The 26,835-nt window shown below is 39.8% G+C and overlaps 1 protein-coding gene across 3 annotated transcripts in view; it reads left to right on the top strand.

Annotated features, from left to right (window-relative positions):
• The first annotated feature begins 271 nt into the window (after window positions 1–271).
• LOC110987217 (uncharacterized) overlaps window positions 272–26,835 on the top strand; it is a 30,832-nt gene continuing 4,268 nt past the window's right edge. The window contains exons 1-13 of one of the 3 annotated variants that reach the window (XM_087143741.1): window positions 272–606; window positions 11,813–12,113; window positions 13,329–13,399; window positions 14,115–14,160; window positions 18,258–18,443; window positions 20,742–20,797; window positions 21,233–21,395; window positions 21,753–21,843; window positions 22,457–22,532; window positions 23,563–23,688; window positions 24,438–24,605; window positions 25,291–25,348; window positions 25,989–26,801. In XM_087143741.1, the coding sequence (XP_086999867.1) occupies window positions 11,886–12,113; window positions 13,329–13,399; window positions 14,115–14,160; window positions 18,258–18,443; window positions 20,742–20,797; window positions 21,233–21,395; window positions 21,753–21,843; window positions 22,457–22,532; window positions 23,563–23,688; window positions 24,438–24,605; window positions 25,291–25,348; window positions 25,989–26,099 (1,380 nt within the window). In that variant the 5' untranslated portion in view covers window positions 272–606; window positions 11,813–11,885 and the 3' untranslated portion in view covers window positions 26,100–26,801. Of the gene's footprint in view, window positions 607–5,698; window positions 5,822–11,812; window positions 12,114–13,328; window positions 13,400–14,114; window positions 14,161–18,257; window positions 18,444–20,741; window positions 20,798–21,232; window positions 21,396–21,752; window positions 21,844–22,456; window positions 22,533–23,562; window positions 23,689–24,437; window positions 24,606–25,290; window positions 25,349–25,988; window positions 26,802–26,835 lie in introns of those variants that run through there. The other 2 variants (XM_087143743.1, XM_087143744.1) reach the window with 2 other exon arrangements.

Genomic DNA, 26,835 nt, shown 5'->3' with positions numbered 1-26,835 from the left:
CCGGCCTCTTTATACTTCACAAACTACATTGCAAATCAGACACGGCGGCCGCGTGGGAGGGAGATGATGCAATTTTGTGGGCGTTGTCCTGATTGACCAATCAAAAGGCTCCTAACGATCAACACACGCTGGGAATAATCTGGTTCCGTGAACGTCCTGGTTTCTTCTCACGTACAAAGTGCAAGAAAAATGTAGGAAGTGAGTCCGGAGCCCGGATGTATTACCGGTGTCGATGACGCTCGTGACGTCACGTCTCGTTGGCACGTGCGCGGCCACGATCGTGGCAGTGGCGACTGTTGTTTTTTGGCTTCGGCTATCAACCGTTGTAAGCTTAGGGCAAAATGCCGCAGCCGTAGACGCAAAATACCCGATTCCGACAATTCGTGATGTAATTGTATACCTGCGACTAGAATTTAACCTTTAACCGGTCATTGCATGCGCACGTACTAAGGAGGAACGCTCAAGGTCATCCTTACTGCCTCTTCGACGATCTGCAGGAAAACAACATCATTTTGGGCTGCAACAGGTTAAAACCACGATTCCAAAAGTTGATGTGAGCCTGTGCTACATTCCAATCGCCGGCGATCGATCACCTTGTCAGTTGTGGTAAGTTGACATGGTTGAAGCACGGAGGAAGGAACTATTCACAGTCACAGCACTCGTCAGTTCATCATGGTGGTTGAAGTTACATGTACGTTCTGAGAAACATGAGAAATGTGTCGGCATGTTGCCAGCGCGGGACATAATGTTCGACATTTAACTTCTGACGTTACATGTATATTATGCATGTCACAAATAGTGTCAAATTTATCTGGCGAAATGACATCGCAAATCTCTTATTTTGAAAGGATGTTTACTAGTGTAGTACTACTACTTTTACCATCATTGTCAAGCCTGAACGCAAAGGGATTCTAACAAACGCGGAGTTGTAACATGTAAAGTTGTAACGAGCTACTAAATTTTGTGAGCCAGGTTGAGTCACAGTGTGTAATCGAGTCGAGTTAATTAGAATCACAAATAATGGAACACAATACAACAAATGAACACGAGAATTCTTTGGCCTTTTATTAATTTGAGAGCTAGGGGGCCCACTTGATGACATTTACTCTTCGTGAAAATCGAAAAAAAGGTGCCATTGCCTGTCATCCAGTGAAAGAGGCAAATTTAATCCACAACTCCCAAACCTACATGTCATTGCATTCTCTTTCTTATTAGGCTTATGTAAATGTGGGCTTTTTTGTATTTGTGAAATCAGGGCATAAATGTAGCTGGCATTCTGCCAAGCATGACAAGAGCCTTACGTAAAAAGAAATCAGTAAGACACTGTGATGATGAAACTAAGAACTGACCATGTGACATGTACGTGTACATGTGTGGTTCCGGGATAGCACTACAGAATGACAAGATGGAGGCCGGAGGAAGGACAAGGGTGGCTGCTGAATGTAAGATACCGTATTAGGTACATGACGTGACCATGATAAACCACCACCATGGTTAGTCATTCCAACTTTTCCTTGCAGAGCTGTGTTCTTTATCAGTACTCACTTCATAGCTTTTACTAGAGTCCAGTCTTCTGATGAGGGACTAGAGTCAAGTCATTTGCTTGCAGTGACTCAAGTCGAATTGAGCCATTACCCATTACGACTCCAGTCAAGTCGCCAGAAATTGTGACTTGAATCAGACTTAAGTCGAGTCATTGACTTGAGTCATTTCAACTCTTAACTTTACAAAGTAAATTGATGTGAATTTTTTCTTTTATCCTAGATTTTTTTTCCCTACACAAATTGCTATTTTGAACTGTTGGGTTTGCCAGCCTTGAAATTTATGCTCCATATTTGAAGGGAATTTTAAACTTATAGCTTGGGCCATAATTAAAAGGGTTAAAGGTCTTGCAGAAATGCATATGTTTGGCACGATTGGTCAATCAGCATGATTCTGCTGCACAAACAGTCTATCCGACAAGTAAAATCTCCAATTTACCGGTACTTCTCCTCTTCAAATCAGTCTTCCACAATAGTGAATAAGAATGAAAAGGCAATTATCTGGTGGCAGAATCATCAGCAAATCATGCACAAAGATCACAATCACACCCAACATATGCGTACACATACATGTATGACATGGGTAAAATCTGGCACATGTAAGTGTACGTGATTGAAAGTGCTTTAAAATGACACCAACAGCAGGTCTTTAAGATTTCAACTATACATTTATGTATTGGGAATGCAATCATTTTGTTTCTTTCCTTTGTAATGTACCAGTAACTTGCATTTAGAGGTGTGTGATTTTTTAAAAACATTTTGACAGTCAAACTGTGGTATCTCTGTTAAAACTCACTGGACAAGCAACATTTCAGCTTTCACCAAATGAAATTCAACCACAGCACAAATATGAAAATTTAATTATTTGTTTGCCTGGCAGGTTCCGCGAAATATGGACCATTAGATAATGTTCAACTTTGGGGTTCATTTTTCCTGAAGTGAACAGCAGTGAATAAATTCCCAATGTCTGATGTCATGGCTGATATCTGGAACACTGATGACGGTGTCCATCTTTCAACTTAAATTGGAGTTGATACGTCTCAAACATCAGCATTTTTGTCGGACATGAACAACCTGTAGAAATCCTAGCCGAATAAAAGTTACCGGGAAGTAATAATCCCTGCGGTTATTTTACACAGATTTGTGTGTGGTGAAAGGTGATAATATTTACATCACAAAATTAAAAAAAATATCACAAGTAATCAGGTCTCAAAGTCGGCAGTCACGAACGTCATTCGATTATGTCAAAAAATCAACTGCAGCAACAGCGAGTAAAATAAAAAACGACACAAGCTTTAAAACAAGTGTAAAAAAGCACCCGAAACCATCATCCTTTTTACGACTGGACCGATCACATTTTCTGCAGGTACATTTACGAAAACCACAGTCCAAAATACCGATCATGGTGATTTTGCGGCATCCGTCAATATCTCACGGTGATGTTAGAGAAACATTTTGCTCCATGATGGACTGTTTGAACTTTGACATCAACCCAGATAGTGCGGCCTCTTTTTCATTCGATATTCATGAGCCTCCCAGGGAATGGCGACACTCCAGGATTCTTCTCCTCGTACCAAGGTTTCTCAAAGAAAATCTGTCAAACTGAGTGACGATTGTAAAAAAATGACGTCCGAGATATAAAATATGATTCATGATGAAAGTCTAATGCTCAGAGTTGTTAATTTTTATTTAATTTTCAGCGGGGATATCTCCAAAATAAGCGGCAAAATGAACATTGCGCATGGAATTTTTAAGAACATGTGACAGCATTTTTGGCATTGTCGAACAGCATACATTTCCGTCAAAATTCTCGAACGACATCAAAGTTCCATCAAATATGACATTTGCAACGAACATGCAGCCAAACTTAAAGATTACATGCGTTTTCGGTGGTTGAAAGGTATAAGACCCGGTAGATATCCTGGTATAGAGAGAGTGAATATAAACGGTAAGAGAATGAAGAGAGCTAAACCTTTCTCATCATTTTCCGTCAATTTTATGCGTTTTTTTTCATGGCTCATATTGTTTAAAATATTTGTTTAGGTGCTTTCAAATACAGTGTACACCAGTTGAAAAGTATACTGAATTCTCCTTGTTGAGAGAAGTTTTGAAATCAAGTCCTCTGGTACAAACACTTTGATGTAAAACTTTAAATAAATTCAACTCCACACATTATGCCTAATTATCCCCAAAAATCATTTTTATGAAACTGAAGTCGCTAATTTTTAGTTTACATGATCAAAGTCACTCTTTTAGAAGTTTTGAAAAATGACATGCAGAGTTGCATTTTGGTCCATTTTATGAAGAACATGCCGCCTGCATAAATCCTCTTCTTATTATCATGAATGGTCCTCGCTCAGTGACATCCTCTATCTGGCAAAACAGATTCTTGTCCGAAACGCCACCTACTGAGTTAGTACTGCACAATGTTGGACTGGTTCCCATCCAGGATATTTTCCACTTTCCATTTGGGAATGAAATATGAAAGGGGAGGGACCAGTAAAGTGGAATGAAGTTCTATTCAACGGGTACTATTAAATAGAATGAATAAGTCAGTGACAAGCGATCAACGATCCACCAATCAGATGATAAGGATTTTTGCAGGTATTGTGTATACAGTTTACCACCAAAGAAAGCAAATTCACCCCATCATTCTTCAGTGTAATCTTAGAAATTACCGTAGCTCAGAATACTTGTCCAAAAGTTCACAGTAACAATAATAAAAAGAGACTGACAGCGGATATCACTTTTGAATTGGCAAGAAAAATACACATTTTTTGCTTCAATGAAAAATGTATGGAGAAACTTGTTCTCGAGTAAGAGTAAGCAGTGTTTTATAACTGACTTTTGCATGAAGTGCAGCAGGTAATGTGTGGCATGATAGTGGTTGACCTGTAGCATAAACTGACCTAATGAGCAACCTGAGTGTTCTTTTTTTACCCTTCAAACTTCCTGTGTGTCAGTCCAAAGCAACTAGACTGCCCTCCCACAACTGGCCACAAGCCCTTGACCATTCTTTGCTATACATGTAATGACTACATGTATGGGTACCGCTACATGTACATGTACGTGCTGACCAAGTGGTGCATGGAATGGACACTGCGCACAGTACATCCCCTGGGGTGTACTCTATAACATTGACATGTTATACCCTGAGACATACATTGCACAAATATGTTAGTCCTGAAACATCTGTGCATATTTGTGTTGCTTTTATAATTAAATGGATTCATTTGGATGTCCTTATAAATGTTTAGTTGTTGGGGTCCACTTTAATTTGTCAAACCCTACAGTCCTGCGTATGTCACAACAAGGAAATGATTTGTTGCTTTGGTATCAAAGCAATCAGTTACTTTGCCATTTATGGAGTACATGTATGTGAAACAAAAGGTCGTCTTGTTCACCGATTGATTGTTGTGTATGAAAATGGAACACGAAACAGAGTGATTTCAAAAATTGTTCAACTGCAATTGACACCCTTTCATCTAAAAATGCCAAGGGTGTAAGTTTATGGAAATAAGTATGCCCGAAATTATTGACAAGTTTCAGAAGTCGTAAACACTTACACCTGTGTATGATTTCTGCGGAAAAAAAAGTAGAAAATGGTGATGAAATACCGGTACCTTTTAAACTTTCCAGTGGTTTACACCTTACAAGCTATTAAAAAGGATATTTTGGATAAATAAGTAAAGAGAAATGTGTGAACAAATGCTTAAAATTATCATTATATTGAGTTTTTGTACACACACAAAAAACCATACAACCATTTACTGGTATTTTTCAGTTGAAAGACTGTTCAAGTACCATACTAGATAATGACAGCTTCTTTTATTTGTGGGCTTTTCTCTGGATGGATTATGGATTCTTGTTATAGATTTGGTCAGCAATTTGTGCAGAATCCTACACTATTGACAGGCACTCAGCTGAAAATTGGCTTACGAAATCTAGCTGCGCCGAAATCAACAGAACTTTTTCTGGAGGGTCATGTCCTTGAATACTTTCATGGGTAAATTGTTAATGCAAGGCCTGCCTAAAGTAATGAACAATCAGAATCTGAAAGCTAGCAGTTGCAGCCTTGGCCAATCACAGTGGAGTGACGCACCCATCCCATTATACACCCACGAGCAGCCCACACAGAGAAACCTGCATTATTATTGTGGTAAGGTCGTTCCACTGTGTAGCTTTAAAGGCCTCCCCTGACATGTATACAAGCCTGCTCAGAACTGTTTTTCTTAGCTCATGATGTGGAGAGACTTACCAGGAATCTGATGAATACGTAGGTAAATTCCACAGGAAAATACCGGTAGTGGTACACTGTTGTTTTTTTATAGGGAAGAGCCCTGTAAACATACAAAACCGTCTGTGTTGTAATTGTTTTAACTCTAAAATTTGATTTAAACATGTATTTACTTAAAGTCTTTTGATCCATTTATGGACTGCCTGATTCTTCGTTTGAAAATCTGTTTCGAAGACCAAAACTTATGGTGAGTGCCATGACTTCCAGAAATGTCACCTGTTGCAGACAAGAAAATGAGGGGCTCCTTTTCCGACCAGGGTGTTGCGTTAATAGAAATTAGAATGATAATCTGCAATACGGGTTTTCAGATGAGAGTCGATGAAGATCTTGGAAAAATGACCCTCTCCCTAAGTTGTGTTCTTAAAATTGTTTTGACGTACAATTCCTGTACTTTTCTCCGCACTGACAGTGAAGAGGATGAATCTAACAAAAGTTTCTGTCAAATTGCTGCATGTTATCCACGTACATTTTCAAAAACCTGAGTGTGTCATCGTTCAGTAAATGTACTGGTAGTTATTCCTTTGGTGGTGTTGACACGAGTTAAAAACCCTATCCCCAAGGCCCATTTGGCTTGGATGTATCTATCCTCAGTCCTTCAAATTCCTTCAACTGTCTTGCATGTGTTCCTTCGGGGGATGACCACTATAAAGTTGCCTCTTTCCTTCCAAATCCTCCAGCGATTCCTGTCATGGTATTGATGAGGCAGTGCAAAAAACAATTTTAATTGAATTATTTTAATTGTTCAGGCCTGAATTGATGCATGGCTGAGCCTGAACAACACCTGTCCCAAGACCTTGGCCCAGTGCATCCTTTGCAATTGGCCACATTTTATACTGACATTTAACGTCAATCCTTCAAAATCCTCCAAAACTGACAGAGGATTCTGGTGAGAGAGGAGTGTTAGTGGAACTCAATCACTCAAAAAAAAAAAAAATTGTGGTCTTGTACAACTGTGGATTGAGTATCCCAAACCGCCCAGACCGCTGGTGATAAAAACACACAGCATAAGAATAAAGACAAGCTCACTCATGTACATTTACAACATGTATGATAACTTACGCAACATCTGCTGTTTGGAGTTATTGTGATGATTTATCCAAAAGATTTCTTGCAACAAGGATAAGTTCTGGCACAAAAAGTGGAAATATTTATTGTGTGTCTGGGCGGCCAGATATTTCTGTGACTTGTTTGTTTCCAGTTCGGTTTCAGGTCCAGTCATGTTAGGTTTTCTTCATGTTTGTCTGGATTTTGGGAGCTGAAATAGGCATTTGGTCAGGTTTGGTTTATGTTGTACTTGGCTATGTTTTGAGTTGGGTTTGCCTGTTCAACCATGGAGGAAGGAAGTCAACTGAACCCAATGCACAACCTTCTGTACCACAGGCAGTTGCCATTCTGTAGTCAGGAGCCAAAAATATAAAAAAGAAGCATCCTCATATAGGTATCGCATTTAAGGAACCTGCCCTCTTGAGCTACATGTGCACATTGAATACAAATGAAATTCTTGACTCCCACAGAGATTCCTTGCCTCAATTCCCCAAGAGATTTGTCGCAAATCCATCCCTCAAAGAATTTTACAGGTACATGTACAGTACACGCACATGGCTTGGAGTGCCACAAGTCACCAGTGTTAATTGTAGTTATTATATTTTGATGATGCTGGCCTTGACCCGTTACTGGGCATTCAAGAGGTACAGAGACCTACATGTACATGTACAATACCACATGCAAGTGTGTAATGTACCACTACAAGTACAGTGTATGAATGCAATGCCAGAGCTGTCCATCTGTACTCACTATGATGGTAGCTGCTAGCTGTAAGCCTTATACACAGACCATATTTTCTACTCTCAGAACACTCAATTCAAACTTGCTCTTTATTTTTGTATTTTTCTTTACCATCTTACGTGCAAATTAATCACAGATGACATGATGCATACTATGTACATGTACATGTACATGTACACTTGGCCTGCCAAAATTGCTCATTATGAAGCTTTGTGAGTTTCAGAAATGTGTGTATGTTGTGTTGATTTGTTCTCATCTGCACTTTTAATTTGGATTCCCTGTGTTCTTGCTACCAGTAGGTAACATACAGTACGTAATTAACCTAAATGTACATACACTGTATTTGTACAATTACTGATACGGTCATGAAATGTTCTGGTAATGTGTAACATTCTTGCACATTGTAATCATTGAGTGAAGGATGGGTGTCTTCCATTTACTGCGTATGTACATGTATGTACATTGTAAAACATTAGAGTTATTGCACGGAATCATGTGATGTACTGTACATGCACTGGTACCGTATCAGCACAAAGAATATTTCAGGAAATACACCCTGTATTGCCTAATGTGTTTAGAAGGAGAAACAAGTTTTGCATTGTTATGAAATAAAGCCTATGAATTTTGAGCCAATACACCATGTGCCAGTATGCTGTCTCTAGCCAAGCCCTAATCCCAAATGCTGCTGCCATGGTTACCAGTGATGAATATTCTTACATATGTACATCCTAAACTTTGCAGAAAAATTCAAGCACATCCTCAAAACTAGGTACATGTAATTTTTATGTAGTGTGCACTTGAATGTGTAGCCTTGACGTTTTCAAGACTTACAAATATGTAAGTCTTGAAGTCCAAATTTCTACGGTATGTTGGTGATATACATGTATTTTCTATTGGTTCGGGTTCGTTTATGGCAGAGAAATCATTTGATTGCTTTGTTTTTTTTGCTTTGGCCTCTTTTCTCTTTTCTTTTACTTCCACAAACACCACTGACAAACACCATTGCACACACACAACTATCCTCTCCCACAGACACTGGTACATGTACAGGGGGGGACCGCATCGTTCTGCTGGTGTTTGTGTTGTTCTTGGAGACAACTCATATAAGGCCTGCATGGTCTGGTGGCTTTCAATGTAATTGTTGACACTCACGGGGGGGGGTGTACAGGTACAATGTTCATGCACAAAGTGGTTCACACCGTTCTTGTTCAGAAAACATTACAAGCAGAACATGATTATTTGGAGTTACACGTACCTGCTGTGCATTTTTAAAGTGTAAAAGCAAGCATGACAAAAAGTACTGTGGTTGGCTCCATGGCTTTTATTACTATATTGTAATATACATGTACATGTTCATATATGTACCGTAGGTCTACGTAGTTGTAGTGGCAAAGGTTTGTCCCAAGAGACCGATTGTACCTGCTGAGTCACATGACCATGGTGGGTATTAAATATCAACAAATATGGCCTCCACCAAAAGCAAAATGTTTCATAAGTATCATTTACTAAAATAAAGCCGATGGTAGATGTAGGTACTGTACTCTGACTACTGATGTGCTAGGTACTGCATGACATCTTCCATGTAACTTGGCTGTGTGATTTGTAAACAACACTCAATTGGTCTATAATTCCCACAACTCCATGCATAGAGAATAATCGAATACTAGGTGTGTGTGCGTGTTATGCGTGCAAGCTGTTTACCCCGTAACTTGATAAGGATTTAATGCATCAACTTCAAACATGTGGCTTGGTCTTGGTGTCCCCTAGCCATGGGTCCAAGATACTAAAGTATGTACTGTGTGTGGTGCATAATTTATGTGCTTCATTGTGACAGCGCCCTCTTTTGACGCGTATCAGCCAGTATCGTCTGCTGAAGGCAATGGCACTTCGTCTGGTGATGATTTGTGTCGCTGAATAAACTACGCGGACACGAAGGTCTTGGAACCAAGACTAAATGTACTGTACAATATTAATGTACGTGTAAGTGTTCTCCAGAAGTTTACTACATGTACAAACGTGTACACGTAGTTATGTTTCATGCCACAACTTCAGAAAGACTTGATATGCTAACTTCTAACGTGACTGGAGTTTAGTCTTGGTGTCACTGTCCACCAGAAGCCTCTTGACCTTGGACCCATGGCTCAAAGGTCAAGGTTATTATTATTAATAGAATCTATTAGAATATACATCTACATGTACAATGTACATGTACAAAAATACATTTGGAAAAATCCTTCACTTATCAGCATAAAACTCACGCAGGTACGTACAGTATGTTGACTGTTGTAAGAGTCCTTGAAGGTCTACATTTACACCCAGTAGGCCAAAAGTTCCTTTAATTTGTAAAATGAGTCATTCTATAAATTCGGGATACCAAAGTGTGACATTTTGTGTCCCTGTTACTCCTGAGAAGTGTCATTTGACAAGGAAATATCACTGAAATTTATTTCAAACCCTTTCTATTTGGCAGGTAATTTGTATTAATTAATCACTCTTGGAAATATGTGTAAGCAGATTCTGAACTTATGAAATCATCTGTCAAGTGTGACAGGGACACTAAAATATTGGACTCCTAATTCATAGCATGACCCAAATGTCTTCATAATACTGCTCAAGTTACTTTGTCAGGAGACATGACTGATAACTTACATGTACATGTAAACTGTTATTACTCAATATTTCTTTATACGTGTACTTGTATGGGGGAGAAATTGATGTTCACTTACAGTGACTTCCAACTGGAAATGCTGCAATTACGGTAACTAAAACTATTCTGGGGACCCAGGTCATACCGGTACATGTATATGCACATTGTATGTTAATGTTATAATAATAATGTTAATTATGCATTAATGCTCGCTAATCCAGCCGCGCATGAAAAGATGCTACTGGCATTCACCGGAACAAAGGAAATTATACAACACCTCACAATTCTGGGCTCTCTTTTACAGGGCTGCAGCTACATGTAGGCCTGGGCTGAAAACATGGGGGTCATTGAAGGTCGCCTGTCAGATTATAGTAGCCACCAGACAGTTGTAAACTTCGAGTAAATGAACACATGAATTTTTGAAGAATTTTGAAAACAGAAAATCTCGAAAAGGTCCTGTCATCTCATCCCGCTCAAGAAAAATCCACCTGGCAAGTAGTGGTTAATGTTAGTATCATGTTCTAAGGATGCTTTTTGCTCACAAAAAAAGTTGAAAACACTAGTGTACTAGTACTTGGTTGATTATTTTCTTCCCACTTTTACCTTGTCATTTCTCAATAATTAAAGTTGTTCAATACTCCCGGGCCATGGAACAGAATATACATGTACAGTATTACTCCACCTGGGGTCTAAGTATGATGAAACTACATGTATCTTGACCGAAATCCCTGCTTTCGGAAGCTTCTGTGTCCGCATGTACATGTATATACTAAGATAATTTGGCATACTGTACATGTACATGTAATTCTACAATCAGTCCCACTTGCAGGCTGCAAGGAAATTTAAATGCATTGATTGGGTGAAGAAACTTAATTAACTAACCAATCAGAACTGAAGACTTTTGAGCAGCAATTTTCACTTTTTAGTATAGTGCCATGAGACACAAATTAAAGTATTGTCAAGTATTTCGCAAAACTTCTCAAGGAAATAATTCCAAAGAGTATTGTGCAATGCCAAATCAAGTTTGGGTAAGCTTAAAATATGGTTCTTAGATTTGGAAAAATTATTGGTAATGATTCAAATGGTAGTGAATCAATTAATTGTGTGTTTCAGACTAAACCAGTTAAGGTTGAAATTTTTTTCCTACCAGTTCTGAATATTACTGGGCACTCAGTGCTTCTAACATGTTTAAAGTAATTCTTGGGATTTTCATAAACCAAACAGTGATATTTTCTAAATAACGCAGTAAAGGTGTGTGAGCACACATTACTTTGTTGAGGGAATTCTTCGGAATTTCCAAGGTTTATTTTTAAAGCTTGAAAATTCCCCCAAATGCTCACTCATTCGAAATTCAGAGAACAGTTTCCTACATGTAAGTGATAGTGTAAATAGGGGAGGGGCATCTCTAAGGAGAGATGTTTCTATAAAACCTTGAGCGTAACATGGCATAACATCAGGCATTGGTTGCTTGGTCATGTAGTCAACAATCGTATTGTTCCCATGAAGGGGTTTTCCTTACTTGGTGTCGACATGTTCTGACAGGTCACCGGCAGCTCGCTTTGTTCTCGCTGGGTTCTGTGGTCCCTCCTGATTGGCTGACACCATCCTTCATAAGATGCCAATACAGGACCTCATTCCTCAGTCTCCCGGTGACTCTGTAGACGTCGCTGGCCAGATCAAAATGGAGCTGGATGCCGAAAACTCAGACATGAATGACCTGGAGGGAGAAGAAGACTTGAAGGATGAAACTTGCGACCCAGACAACCCCATCGTTGTGAAGTTTCAAGATGTGAGCGCTGCTGCCTACAAGATAAAGAGCGGAATCCACCGGACACCTTGCCAGGTAACTGGGCCTGTTACAGCTGCCACATGTAGGGTCTTTCTTTTCTTGGGGGGGTCAAATAGGAAAGACCCACAATGGTACATTTCTGAAGGTGTTATTTTGTAAACTGAAAGGTCACAGAGTTATTTTTTTCATCATGAATCTATCAAACATGGTTGCTGTTTTTTTGAAAAAAAGCTACACACTAATTTTTTTCCGTAGTCCAAATGGACCATACTGCATGGAGGGACTTGCAACCGGTCTAGTTATGGCGCAGTACGTTGCGATGCGGGGTGTGGTCGTGAAGCCGTACTTACGCTAGGAGGTTCGTCTTGTGCCAAGATATCATTTACGGGTCCAGACTATCAAGACTGTCATGAATCTTGGTGCCTCGGTCTATGTCACAAGCCTCGCCCCAATTTGAAAAGCCAGAAAGGGGGGGGGTTGATTACTGGGTGGAAAATAAACACACAGATACTACATTTGAAACACTGTGGCTTTTACTTTATGATATATAGACAGTAAATGAATTTATGTATGGTTCAAAATGAGTTATGGTAAATTTCATCTTCTCTGTTGTTTTAATATTTTTAGGACAAAAAGCATGTGGTCATGCGCCTATCATTGAAGAAAAAATGTGATAAAGAAATACCTAGATTTGAATTTGCAGGATTCCAGATGTGTGGTGTTTACAGAATGAATGTCAAACTAAATGCCAAAAAGAACTTAATTTTGATTGTTGTCACTTACAGATAGTTTCCATACAGCAAATTCTGTAGAAGGTCTTAACTGTTGAACTACTGGCAATATCAAATACCAACTTGAACTTAAATTGCAATAAACCAAAAATCGCATAGCGTTCCTTCTGTTTTAACACAGCTTCATACTTGGCAAAGTGCTACCTTTAATTTATAGAATGACCTACATGTACATGTAGAAGCATGGAGACTTTGCATGTGTAGTGGCTTGCAAAGAGAGAAGTAGTCAATTTGTATCACCTTAAAATATTTCAGAGAAGGGAAATAGGTGCAAAATTCTTATTTTTAAGATTTATTTTACCTCATATTTTTTTCTTGTGTTGTGATTTTTTCTGATGGTTTCTCCTTGTTGGACAAGTGTGTGTAATTTGACTTTTCAATGATACAAGAAATTATGTGACTTGAACTGCGTTGTGAGTCTGTCATGAGCCACACACCACATGACAGGTTCGGAATTTTTGGTCTTTTTCTTTTCCAGAAATCCCAGATCTCCAGCCTGGTAGGCATGGAGCTCTTCTTCAAGAAAGAGTTCCTTCTTCCCACTGGCAGGTATGAGTTAGAAATCCAAGTCCATTCTGTAGCAGCCAGTTTTAATATGCTGGTACACATACTTGTAGTTTCGTAACAAAACAAAAACTAAGATAAGAGAAAACATCTAGATGTAACTTGTGTTGTAAAATGGAACTCACAGAATTACATTTTGAAATTGTTTGGAATTTGCATGCTGTGCTGGCCAGACTTTTTATCAGTCATTTTCTGGTTAACATCTTGAATTTATTCAGGATTCAATAACTTCATGTTGTCTACACTTATGATTTCACTTCTTTTAAGATGATGAGCAGATTACAAGAAGATACTTTTTCAAATTTCTTATCTATTTAGTAAAGGAACCCAGTCCTGGACATGTATACATGTACCCGGTACATGTACTTGAAATTCTGGCTCTGCCAACTCCTCCTTTTGATGAGTTTAACAGACAAAAGTTGTTGCATTTCAGCTGTCTGTTGATACTAAGCATCAATTTAAGTTCAACCACAGGCTTCAAATATTGAGTTCACTCATTTACATTCAGAATTAGTTCTTAGAATTTGTGTAGCTGTGTGTAGAACTTACATGTACACAGAATCATTGTTGATCCTTCATAAAAACCAACTAGGCTCATCTAAACATTGATGCGTAGTTCATGAAATGTCACATTTTTCTGATAAAGTCAGTAATTATTCGACAGTTAAAAACTCAAATTTGCCTTTATATCATGTTGCAGCTTCAAAGAGCGTGGAGCTCGCAACACTCTCCTGACACTGTCAGAGGTAGGTTTTCTAAATGTTGTTTCTAACTTTCCTCTGACCCAAAAATCTACAGACCTGTTACAGCCTAAACAAATGTGCAAAACCTGGAACTCTGAGGGTTTCAGAATCTATGTCTCCTTCATTGGCTTTGTGTGATTTTGTTGGCATACCTTTGGCAATCTGTTCATTTTGCTTCTATTAGTTTTTTTTACCTGTTCACAATGTGTGTGTTAGTCCAACATCACCTTTGCAGCCATGGGAAGTCTCCCTTTTACACAACTGAATGATTGAGAAGTAATTCGAGGAGGATGTTTCTAGAAAATGTGAAATTCTTACCAATTTTGGCAATTCAAGATAATGTTGCACTTGTACATATAACTACATGTACGAGTACAGTGCTAAAAGTACATGTATGTGAAAATGCCATGACTTTAAGTATTTTATTAAAGTAGAAACATTCTTTTTTTTTGCTCAGAGATGGCAACATTTTCATTTAATTTGGACACTGTTAACCTTAATTAAGTGTCAGTGAAAGAGAAATAAAGCCTGAAAAAGAAACAACACCGAGATTTTGAAAAGCAAAACCTTTACAAAACAGTGCAACATATTGGACATGTTGGTGCACAAACTTGTTGAAAATAATGGACTTGTTACAGTTACCACAAGTTACACAGTGCATTTACACTTGTGATTTAATTGAAGTACCCATGAAAATGCGAGCGAGTACGTGGTCTTACGAGCGTTAAAGTGTGTTTACGAGATCTCGTAACCGCTCGAGATGTCTCGCAAATCCTCGCGGTTTTTTGCCCTCGCGCGAACTCGCTCGATTATCCTCGCGCCCGCACGTAGAACACACAACTGTAAAACGAGCGACTACGAGGGTCCATTGACCCGTGTAAACTTTGGCTAACTTCCCAAGTACGAACAAGCTTCCAGTATGTGACTGTGATCAGGTCAGGTTGCGGTTGCGTCCGTAATTGTGGTCGACCCGAGAATGGCTCGCTTCATCATGGTTTACCCATGCATTTTATTTCTGTTCAACTGCTCATACAATTTGAGTGGAAAGTGCGAAGGTTAGACCATTCCTGTCTCCAAATTGAAATTTACTGTAGTGACTGGATTGCGGAAGCATGATTTTCAACAAAAGGAACTGTCCTCGTGTTCGTTTGGGATCAAACTGTAATGTATTTGTACAGTGTGTTTGCATTTCATCGTTATCGACAAACGAGGGACTTTGCCCCTTGCGTTGTCCGTCAGGTCGTGTCGGCAAGTAAAATAACTACCGTAACTGTATATCTGCATTTGAAAGTTGGCATTTCGTACATATTTTCGTACATGCTGTGTTCTTTCCGGAAGGAATTTTCCGTGCAGGCATTCGGTATTACCCGATCGACGATCTGTTTATATTAATACATGTCAGTTCCGTCAGGAATGTGGACTTTATTGTCTGGGAAGGGGTGGTGGGTAACTGACGTGGATTTTTAATTTTGTGATTACCTGAAGGTGGGCTTCCATTTTGATATATGTATGTACTTGCTTCTCAGCAAATTCACTGGAACAGTGCTTAGTTTTTAGCAGGCGGTGTTTCTGTTTGAAGGTCACGTCATCTGTCCCGAAGAACGCAACCTTGATTTTAAGTCCGTGAGGATGATCCAAATGCGTTGTATAAAAGAATTAAAATTAAGCAATTGGCCTATTAAAGATTGTGTAGAACCTGTTGGCAAACCTTTTGTTTACGGATACATGGGCACTAATTACGTGTTATTGCTGGTGTTCGGGGTGATATACAAGTACATGTACAACGTGCTTGAGTGATGTACATGTACGTTTGATTACGTTGAATTTAGTTGATGTACATGAATGCGTTTTAGCCTGAACAACTAAGCCTGAAGGTTGCATAAAGGGTTTTTTTTTTGCGAAAAATTAAATACTATTTTGATTTCTAGAATTTTCAATTTTTAAGGAGGAGGTTCAGCGTAGGCCCTGTAGGCCTACATAAAAAGTGCTACACCACTGAAATATTGTTCATCATATTTGGCATTCCTTGGACTTTTTTAGTTGCTGTGAGTACATGTAGGCCAATGTGTCTGTTTTTGGAGGGGTTTGATCAAATTCTCTCTTTTTTTAATGAAACTATTGGTACGTAATACTGAAAACTAGTACGTCGAATTAACGCCTTTTCCCGACTTCTGAAACCTTTTTTTCAGAATTTGTAAAGATCTAATAACGGATTCAAATAATTGACGCATTATTTCTCCCATTTAAACAAATCTGTGTTTGACCTCTCCAACTTCAAAAGCAAGCATCCAATTTGAAATGACAGCTAAACGGACATATTTTTTTATGACCCCCTAGTGGTTATCTACCGGCGATCTTGCCCTTATAACCTCTCCTACATACCTAGGTAAAGGTATTATGACTTATCTTGGCATGGTCATCGGTGGGGCAATAGGAAGTTAGTAGAATGATCATCTGTAGGAGGCATGGCATATTTTAATTCCCACAAGAGACACACTCCCAGACATGCATTACTATTTTATTCGAAAAGGATTTACATGTAGCATGTGGGGAGATTTTAAAGGAGGGAAATCCGTACTGACATATCAAAAGATTTACGATTAAATATTAATTTTTAAAATTAAGCTACACACTGGTATCACGGAGCCTCTACTCAACCTCAACAAAACACATTGTAAATTACCATTCCATAGAGACTGCAGAAAGAGATGCATCATGCAAGGGTCTTTGTTGGTACTCATGGCTTTATTGCCCAACGGTACAGGGTTAAACTTCCATTGTACGTATGTTGAAGGGTGGATTTGCTCATGGGAAATGTTAATTATTATTTTTATTTGTTTTAACCATGCCCAACGTGTATTACAACATATACGATGTTTTACTAACAGTTGAATATACATGTACACGTAGTTGTTGGCGGTACCCGCTACAACTTCGATCTGACACAACCAGGTAGCCGACGCCGGCAAGCTCTGTGGTCGAGTGGAACAAACGTCTGCACTGACGAATGCTTCAGCAGTGTTTTCGAGATATAAACAATATGCAAAACTTGTCGGTTTGCAGACGATTCGATCCTATTGGAATCTTCCCCAGGGGCAAAGATTCACTTTCTTAGAATTAGGTCGCGGTGTGGAAATACATGTATTATACACGATCATATAGTGTACATGTACTGTACATGGAACAGATATCTACTGTGCATCTATTGCATGGTGGCTTTGATACGTGGAGATACGAGCGATTGGGTGGACATACAAGCGATAACGTGGGGTTGAGTGCATCAATGTGCTCGTCCATGAAGTTCACGCAAGCAGTGTGACTTCAGCCTTCAGGGAAGGCTTTGCACGTTTAACAACAAACTAATTTTTCAAGACCATTTTGCAAATGTAAATGCCATTTTTATTTTCTTTCTGTTATTTTTCTTTGTCTTGGTTTTTTAGTAAAAGTTCTCGGGGTAATCCAAGTAACCAAAAAATTGAAAAGTGTTAAAAACGTTCGCACATGTAGTCCAGCTCACCTCTCTTAACATTTAGAACAGCCCGGATATTCACGCATTCATCCCAAAATAAATACTGTTAAATCAGTACCCTGATGTACAAACCTGAAATACATGTATGGGGCAAATATCTTGTTCCCGATTGGCAAAGTTACATTTACCGGTAGGTGTTGGAAGTCAGGAACTGATCTTCCCGGAGGGTTGGACTATTTGGAAAAGAAAACCAGCAGCTAGAGTCACGAAACTTTATGCAGTTGCGTAACATCATACGGTGCATTTTATTGGATAGGCATAAGTTCTGCAATATTCACAAAAATTGTAATGCACTTTGCAGGTCCACACATTTTATTGGATAGGCATAAGTTCTGCAATATTCACAAAAATTGTAATGCACTTTGCAGGTCCACACATTTTATTGGATAGGCATAAGTTCTGCAATATTCACAAAAATTGTAATGCCTTTTGCAGGTCCACACATTGTGTCACAAATTACCCTATGGTGTAATTTACATCATTTAATACATTTTTTAAGGAATGTTTCAAACTTGTACCACAAGGCTTGCACACACCTCTCATTAGATTTTGATAAATTGTTACTTTATAGGAGCAAAGACTGAAGGGCGTGATCGCAGCATCGGCAGGGAACCACGCCCTGGCTCTGTCCTATCACGGCCAAAGCCTTGGTGTCCCAGTAACCGTCGTCATGCCGATCATTGCTCCAATCATGAAGATCAACAGGTGCAAACAGAATGGAGCCACGGTGATCATCCATGGGCAGGACCTTGGTGAGGTAGGTGTGGCCTTTCATTTTTTTGGGGGGGGAGAAGAATGAGCAACTGTTGGGTAAAGATAAAGTTGTAGAAAATTCTGTTTGGTGCCCAAGCTGGTACCAAATACATATAATGTGCCAAGGACACTCTTTGTGGTTAGCCTTAGGTTGTTTAACCACTTGCTAGCGGGTGGTTTGAAAAATGCAGTGCACATAATCGGGACTATTTCAAGATTTTCAGTTTTCAAAATTCTTCAAAAATTCATCATTTCAGTTAATGGACGTTTACACCCACACGAATTACTGTCTGGTGGCCATTCTACTCTGACAGACAAATCTATTGACGCCCGAGTATTTCAGCCAGGCCTGCAGCCTTATAAAAAGAGCCCAGATTGTGCGGTGTTATGTAACTTTCTTTTGTTCACAAACCTGGCACAGTGCGCTGCTGACCTCTTTTCAATAGGGGCCAGATTAGCTTTAGTTTTTAAGAATTGTTAATTGGTAAAGTCTGGATTACAAAGAAAAGGAAAAACTTGGAGAATCCCTGTAAAAACATGGAGAGGTAAAACTTTGGATAGTTTTGCTTGAGATGACAAAGGCAAATTTCTGTAAAGAAAACATCAAAGAGTTCACCCTGGTTTCTGTGCATGTTCCGGAATTTCCAAAGATCTGTTGCAAAGAACCCAGCACGGTTGTGTTTTCAGGAATGCCCTGGTGGCATGCAGAACAGCAGAGTTGAAAGCAGCAAAATTTATCCAAGGGCACATTCTGTTGTTTGCTCAGTGTAATTCAAATCGATATGAAGAAGGAAGTACATGTACATTGGATACTCCTTCCAAGAAGGTTGATGACTTGTTTTTTTTTTTTGGTATGTGGGATAGATTGATGCGAAACAGGTATGTCAAATGGAAAAAAAAAAGATGCCATGCTCATTGTTGTTTTTAGGATATCACAAACCTGGGTTGTGGTCCACGGCATGAGGAAATGAAGTTGATAATCTTCAAGTGTGTATTGTGAAAGCAAGTTCATATTGTTATCAAAGGATGTGGCTTTACACAGAGGGAGTGTTGGTGTCCCTACTGCTTCAGGAGGGACTCTACACAAATGAGAATAATCCTGCCTTGGAAAAATACATGTAGGAAAAAAAGTTTTTAGTTTGGGGTTTTGCCCTTACACTGCATTGTGTTTATAACACTGTATGGTCAGTGTTCTCCTATAGCTTGCAAAAATTTACAAACTTACTCATGTGGGACTCAATTCCACCACCTCCTGCTTACTAGTGCAAATGTCTTGATCATTCCAACCATTGAGCTGGCTAGGGTTGGCCGGCCAGTCTGAGTCAGATGAAGCAGTGGGTACTGCAAGCTATTTCTGAAGATTTTACTTTGCGTCAGGCGAGATGTTAATGCATCAGTGTGATTTTTGGAAATGGAAAGAAGATTGTTTTGTGAGTGGCATAAAATTCATGTTGAGAAGTGCTGTGGCAATTGGTATACATCAAGACAAAACAGGTTGAGGTGATGTGTCCTTCATTCCCCTGGATTTGCACCAACAGTTTGGCAAATGCCTTTTTAAAACTGCTGTGATTTAGAAATATGTGACCCGCTCTGCAAAAGAAGGTATTAAGTCTCGCAATGCCAAAACATGAAATGGCCTGTTCTGGTTGGAGAGGGAAAAATTTCTTCAAAATGATTTTGTATTTTTTCCTTTAATAGTGTCTACAATATTTTTATTTTCAGAATTTGTGACTAAAAACATAGGTACTGATGAATAAAGATGAAAAATTTATCAGTCAGTAAGAAATCCTATTTAGCATCGTGCTTCTAAGTGCTACAATTTATGAACTTTTTCTCGAAAAGTGCTCTTATTCAATCCAAAAATTTGGATGTACAAATGTGTATATCTCTCTGAATGCAGCACACTACAGGGGTCATTCATATATCAAATTGTAGCTTTTGATGTACAGAATCCAGCCATACCAAAAACTCCTAACCTGAATCTTGTGACTTACCGGGTAGTACCCATTTTTCTAGAGTCAGTCACATATGTTATAATGTAATTTCTCTCGATTTTTGTCATATCATACATGTACATGTACTTGCTCCCCATTTGATTTGCTTTCGCCAATGTTTTCTTTCCCAACTATCCTGAATCACTGCCTACCAACCAAGTGCATATTCCAACCCTCGATGTGGATACTTCAAACATCAGCCACATCAAGTCATCATTGACTTTGATCGCTGTTTGAATTCTGATGTCTCCCTTTGGATTTGGAGTCCTTTGCTTTTACCTCCATCATTTGATATTTGTGTTTTGCAGTCCAAGACATACGCCTTACGACTCAGCAAGAGGAAAGGCATGACGTACATCAATGGGTAGGTTTCTCTTTTGTGACCAACCCGCAACAATCCATTCTTCTATGTACAGACATCAAACTAGAGGGTTGGGCACATGAGGCCAGTTTTCTGTGTAATTTTTCGTTAGAAAAAGTAAACTCGGGTTTTTTGATGTATCATTACCGGTAGTTCGACGCCCTGAGAATGGACGGGTATTTGCTCAAGAAATGTCAAGGGTTCCTGTTGATTTACATTTGTGTTGTGCAAGATTCTTTTATGTACATGTTAAAGGCCTCAAATCAAAAGTGACACTGCCCACTTCGATGTGACTTTGTTAATTTGGGTCACAACTGATGTGATGTTCCATTGTATGTGATAAGGGTTACCGGTTCATTGAACACACAGAAATTCACCTACAAGTAACATTGACAGATATTGATCTGTTCATATTAACATTTTATTTTTGGAATGCAGGTACGACAATCCACATATCATCGCGGGACAAGGCACCGCTGGATTAGAGATTGTCGAACAGGTCCCTGACCTGGATGCCGTTATTGTTCCAGTGGGAGGGGCCGGTCTCATTGCTGGGATAGCACTTGCTGTGAAAAGTCTATCCCCAAGGACCACCATCATTGTAAGTACACAAAAGAAGTGATGTCATTATCTTAAAGAGGGGTAAGGATAAATTTTATGAGGCACTACTAAGAACAGATTTTATACTAGTTTGGTAGGTGAGCCAGAATTGGATTTTTCTTTGTGTTTTTGTTTTTCTTTTTTTGTGTAATTTTGATAGGATGATACCTCATGTTTTTCCCATCAGTGACAGTGAATGCACAAATTTGAAATTGGCTCATGTTGCAAACTAAAAGAGCATTGCTTTTATATGTACCGGTATGCACAATGCAGGGGTTACTTTAAGGGAAGTATAACAGATTATTTTAAAGGCTGCAATGTTTTGTTAAATGGGACATTTATTTCTGTTGTTTTCTAGGGAGTTGAAGCAGAACAGTGCCCGAGTTTTTCAGCCGCGTTGGATGCTGGTCATCCCATATGGACTAGGTCCGGTCCCTCATTGGCTGACGGTAAGTCCAAGGTTACATTTTTGGAGGGGGGGGGCTGGCTCCTCCCATATAATAAGTTAATGGATTGAAATGAGTTCAGTGTTGTCAAGTAACCCAACAATAATGTGATTTTACATCAGTCGGCTTGATTGATGTCCAGAATGATTTACCAATAGTGGATACCATTGTCAGCATGCCTGATTTGCACATGGGTCCACATTCAACTTCATCATTGACGGTGATTAGTTTTAATCACTGGGCATGTGGCATGGTCATGTCTACAGGTGTGTTATTGATGTAGGTCATACTACAGTGAGAGTAATAGTGGATAGACTTTGTATAAAGTGATAGGTCGGTTTGTGATGCAACATCAACACATGGTGTGTCATATGGTGAGACAACCTGCGAAGTGATTGATCAGATCAGTTAGTGTTGCCGGGGTTCATCACAAACATGCATCATTCCCTGATAAGGCTCTGCCTAAGAAGATGTCCTATACATGCGCTGTGGTTTACAGAATGTGCTGGACGATGTGAACGTGTTCTCATGGTAGTAGTGTTTCCAGTGACTTGGGCAGCCTTAAAGTGTACAATGTATGTATGTGTTATGGGTTGCATCTTTTGTTGGCATTCAGGTCTTGCTGTGCCAACAGTCGGTGTGAATGCATTTGTCACGGCCAGGAACTATGTAGATAAGATGGTGGTTGTCAGGTGAGTTTTAATTTGTCCTCCCGCCCCTTCAAACAACACCAACTTGTGATAGTGATAAGTTGTACATGTAACTTCAAATTCCTGCGTGACTTCATGACCATTTACAGTAAATTGTCAACCCTTTCATTGCCTGGGGATACGCTTCTCTTCCAAGTATGGTGGCATACATGTAACTGTTGATCCATGTGCCACCACTGACTGCCTGTTTGAGTGGTTTCAGATGGTTATTTTACTGCCTGGCTAGTGAAGGGAAATTCAGGTTGAGTCAGAGGGAACTTCTAGTTAATTTCAATGAACAAAAGTTTAGAAACATCAAGTTCACCTCCAGTATAAAAGGTGTCCCCTTCCCCCCCCCCAAATTGTTGACGCCGAATGTTTACAACAGGACAGGGCAAGTATTTAGTTCCATTTCTGATGCTTTCAAATCAAAAAGCCTTCAAGTCAAGTTGGAATGGGTCTTAGTTTTTACAAATCTTTCTTGTTCTTAAAATCAGACAAAGCAGTTCAACATGTTTGCTTTGTTGGGCAGGGTGATGTTACAGCACACCTCTTTGGCTGGTGTATTCATTTAAAGCATTTAAGTTTGATTCTCAAGGTTGTTTATGCCAAAAGCCCTCATCAAAATAAGTGAAAACTCAGCCTTATCAATAATTGATCTTTCATTTTTCTAAAATCAGGGTTATCACTGAGCCATGCTGTAAAGGGCAAGTTGATCTTATATTATCTGCTCATCCGTTGGCAGATCGGGGGTGGGGGGAGGGGCCAACGGAGCAATGCTTCCCTCCCCTATTTCGATTTGAAAAATAATGAGAGAAATGCAATTTTTAGTTTATTTCATTTCCCTTCCAAAAATGTGTAAAAAGCCCCAAAATATAGCCTCACCCCTCAGAAAGGCCATAAAAGCTTACATCACATATTTGCCAATTTTTTGCCCACACCCCCCAGTTTTGCCCCTCCTTCCCATGGCATTTTGGTCTCGGATCCTCCTTTGTTACCCAATCTATTTTTTAACAAATTTCCTTGGTCACAGTGAGGACCTAATTGCTTTGGCCATCTTGAGGCTAATCGAGATGGAGAAGGCTGTGGTGGAGGGGGCTGGAGCTGCTGGTGTGGCTGCCGTCCTTGGGGACAAGCTGCCAGAACTCAAGGGCAAGAAGTGAGTACACCACCCAGACACGAGCCCACCATAGAGCAGCATTCAATAATTCTTGACTGCTGTTATGTGGGATATGATATTTTAACACCCCTGAGGGTGTTATGTCAGCTGTTGGAAAAACACGGAAGTGTTCCAATGGATGACCATGTATGTCAGCGGCTGACAAATGGCCGCTGACTAAACTTGGCCCAAACAGGTCTTCCTCCAATGTGTCGTAGTAAAACTTACTCGGCAAACTGGATTTGTTTCTTTATGTATTTGAAAGAGAAGTAACATTCTGGCCTGTAGTGATTTCTGGCTGTCATTGTGCACGTTGGCAGCATTGCTTATGTTCCTTGCATAGTGATTTGTGCTTCAGCACAAAAGATGTGTCCTATGATTACTGTGTTTGACATTGGTTGATTCTTAATTAGATGCCATGGGCATTTGTGGTTCACTTTTCTGTTGTGTTACCTGCAAGGAGGGTCCACAAAGAATGCCATGTGAATGGTGTTGAAACCCCACAAGACCCTCGCAGGACAACACATAAGCGTCCAGTCTAAATTCAAGTTACAAGTCATTCAAATGGCAGCAACAAAAGCATTCCTGTGTTCATTGTTCGCCCTGTTGCTTGTGACTGGTTTTGTACGTAATCCTTTTGAATAACCTTGACTACAGCAGTGCATATGAGATGTGCTACTCTGGTCCTACCTTTTGAAGAAATGGCAACTTGATGACATTCATTTCTTGTCTCCTCCAACCACTCCTAGGGTCGCCATTCCGCTGTGCGGGGGAAACATAGACACCACGGTCCTGGGCCGCGTGCTGGAGCGAGGCCTGGCTGCAGACGGCCGCCTTGCTCGCTTTGTGGTGACCGTCAGTGACAGGCCGGGAGGCATCACAGAACTTGCCACCATCATCAGCTCCATGGGCATCAGGTAATGGCCCCCGTACATGAACAGAAAAGGGTGCCCTGTAACCTGGGCCACGTTTGTGAGGTTGAGCAAATTTCTGGCCTTTCTCCAGATTTTGGCTTCATTTCCCTCTTTGGCGTTATTTTGCACTTTATGATTTGTTTCAAACGTTGACTGTGGGAATTGAAGGAAAGTTTCTTGAACTGTGATTTAATATTGCACAGGTGAATCCAGCGACATTTTACTTGACAGACCATGACAGAGCAATTGTCATAAAACGGTGGCACAATGCAATAGTAATACAGTAGTTAAACACAATTGCAGAGTATCAAGTTGTCCCAAGGCTTACTGACATTGGTGAGAGTCACAGCTCATGAGCAGAGCAAGCCTTACCAAGGCCACTTGATTATAAAGCAGGAAATGGAGCTGTCAAGCCAAAGATAAAAAGGGGATTTTTGACAACCTCCTTTAAGGGAATAGATGTACCTGCTCACCACTGCAAGGCTGCATGTGAAGTTTTTGAATTAGTTTCCTTTGAGAAGGCATTTTTCAGGACTGTTTTCATGGTTTCAAAGTTCTGTGCCAAGTGTTCAGTTTCATTTGTCAAGTTTTCAAACTAGATTTTCTCATATTCTTTTTGACTGTTTTGGCTTGCATATGATTGCAGTCGATAACCTTTATTAAATCTTGATAATTTTTTTATTTCCAGCATTAAAGATATATTCCATGAGAGGGCTTTTCTGAAGAGTGAAATCTTCAATGTCCAGGTGAGTGTCTTCTTGAAAGGTGAATACATTCCAACCTTATGCTGCCCACTGGTAGTTCCACAGAAGAAAGTACTGAACCAGTGTTCTTCAGAGTAGTTACATTTTTCAAAAAGGCCTTTTCTGGTCAAGTCACATTGTTACTCAGATATCCCCTGACAACTTATACAGTTCAGGTTTGTTGCTTTGTGTTGAATGTTCAGAGGAGAGTGAGCAAAGATCGTATAGCGCCGCAAAGCGGCGCAAGATGGCGAACTTCACAGTGATTACACGTAAAACGTTGTAATTGCTCAGGCGCCATTTGAGCAAGCGATACGCCTGCGTAATGCACATTAATGCAAAGGCGCAGGCGCCGCGGCAGGCATGTGCACCTGGTTAGCCTGCGCCTATGCATTACCGTAAACTGCGTAGGCGTATCGCTTGCTCAAATGGCGCCCATGGTAATTACACCCTTCGAGCAGAGTTATCCATCTTGTGCCTTTGGCACTATACGATCTTTGATAGTGAGTATCTTTACCAATAATTGTTCTCAGTGGCTGGTTCCGTTGCCCTCGGATCACCCACTGGCATAGATTGTGCCCCTGTACAGTTGTGCGCAGACTCCATTGAAACCTTGAGCATCCAACTTTATTTATTTGAACAGGTTAAGTGTGTGGTGGAGACGCGGGACCAGGAACACTCAGATGAATTGTACCGGGCACTCAAGGCCCACTACCCCAGCGGTCGGATCATCTGGGGACCCCACTGCATTTAAACTTGAAATTAATAGTCAAACTTCTTACAGGTTTTTCCTGTAATACCCATGAAAGTTATACTTAAATGTCCCTGAAACACAATGTTAAGCAACAAAATAAGTAGATGATAAACATTTATAGTCAAATTCTGCCATAGTCTTACCATTTCTGGGGCCGATTTCATGAAACTCATCTTATCTTGCAACTTATCTTAGGGCTGAAGATGAGTGCCAACTCTAAGATTGATCTTTGCTAAGAAAATTCGAAGATCGATTTCACCAAACTCATCTTAAAAAAGATGGGTCATTACTAGAAATTTGATGGTGGTTTCATGTTTCGTTGTACCCTTTCACGAAAACAGTCGTTGAAAATAAAGGGAAAGCCAAAATATGAATGTGTGGCAGAACAATTGACTCATGTATGCTTCCAATCATTTTGATTATTCCATTTTAAAGTGACGAATAGGTTTTCCCGTACCGCTATATTTTTTTAGCATTTTGCTTTAATTAAAACTACCTAATTGTAAGTGATAACACTTTTCAAGTCTGTTTCTGCGGCTAGTTTTCATCCAACAAAACTGTTACATGTATAGCTCTAGGACAATACCTCGACAATTATGCGTTAATGAGATAAGACAACCCTCAGACAAATCTTAAGTTAGGAAGAATTCCAAGTAAAACTGTCAGTATCTGACGATGTGAGATATATAGTTGTATTAACACGTGTTAACCACTACCAGCCGGGGACTCCGGGATC

The sequence above is a fragment of the Acanthaster planci genome, linkage group LG12 (assembly GCF_054643075.1).
Source record: "Acanthaster planci isolate LZ-2023a linkage group LG12, COTS_SCS, whole genome shotgun sequence".
In the NCBI taxonomy this organism is placed as follows: domain Eukaryota; kingdom Metazoa; phylum Echinodermata; class Asteroidea; order Valvatida; family Acanthasteridae; genus Acanthaster; species Acanthaster planci.
The sequence above is the reverse complement of the archived record's forward strand: the minus strand, read 5'-3'. Positions and strand labels throughout refer to the sequence as shown.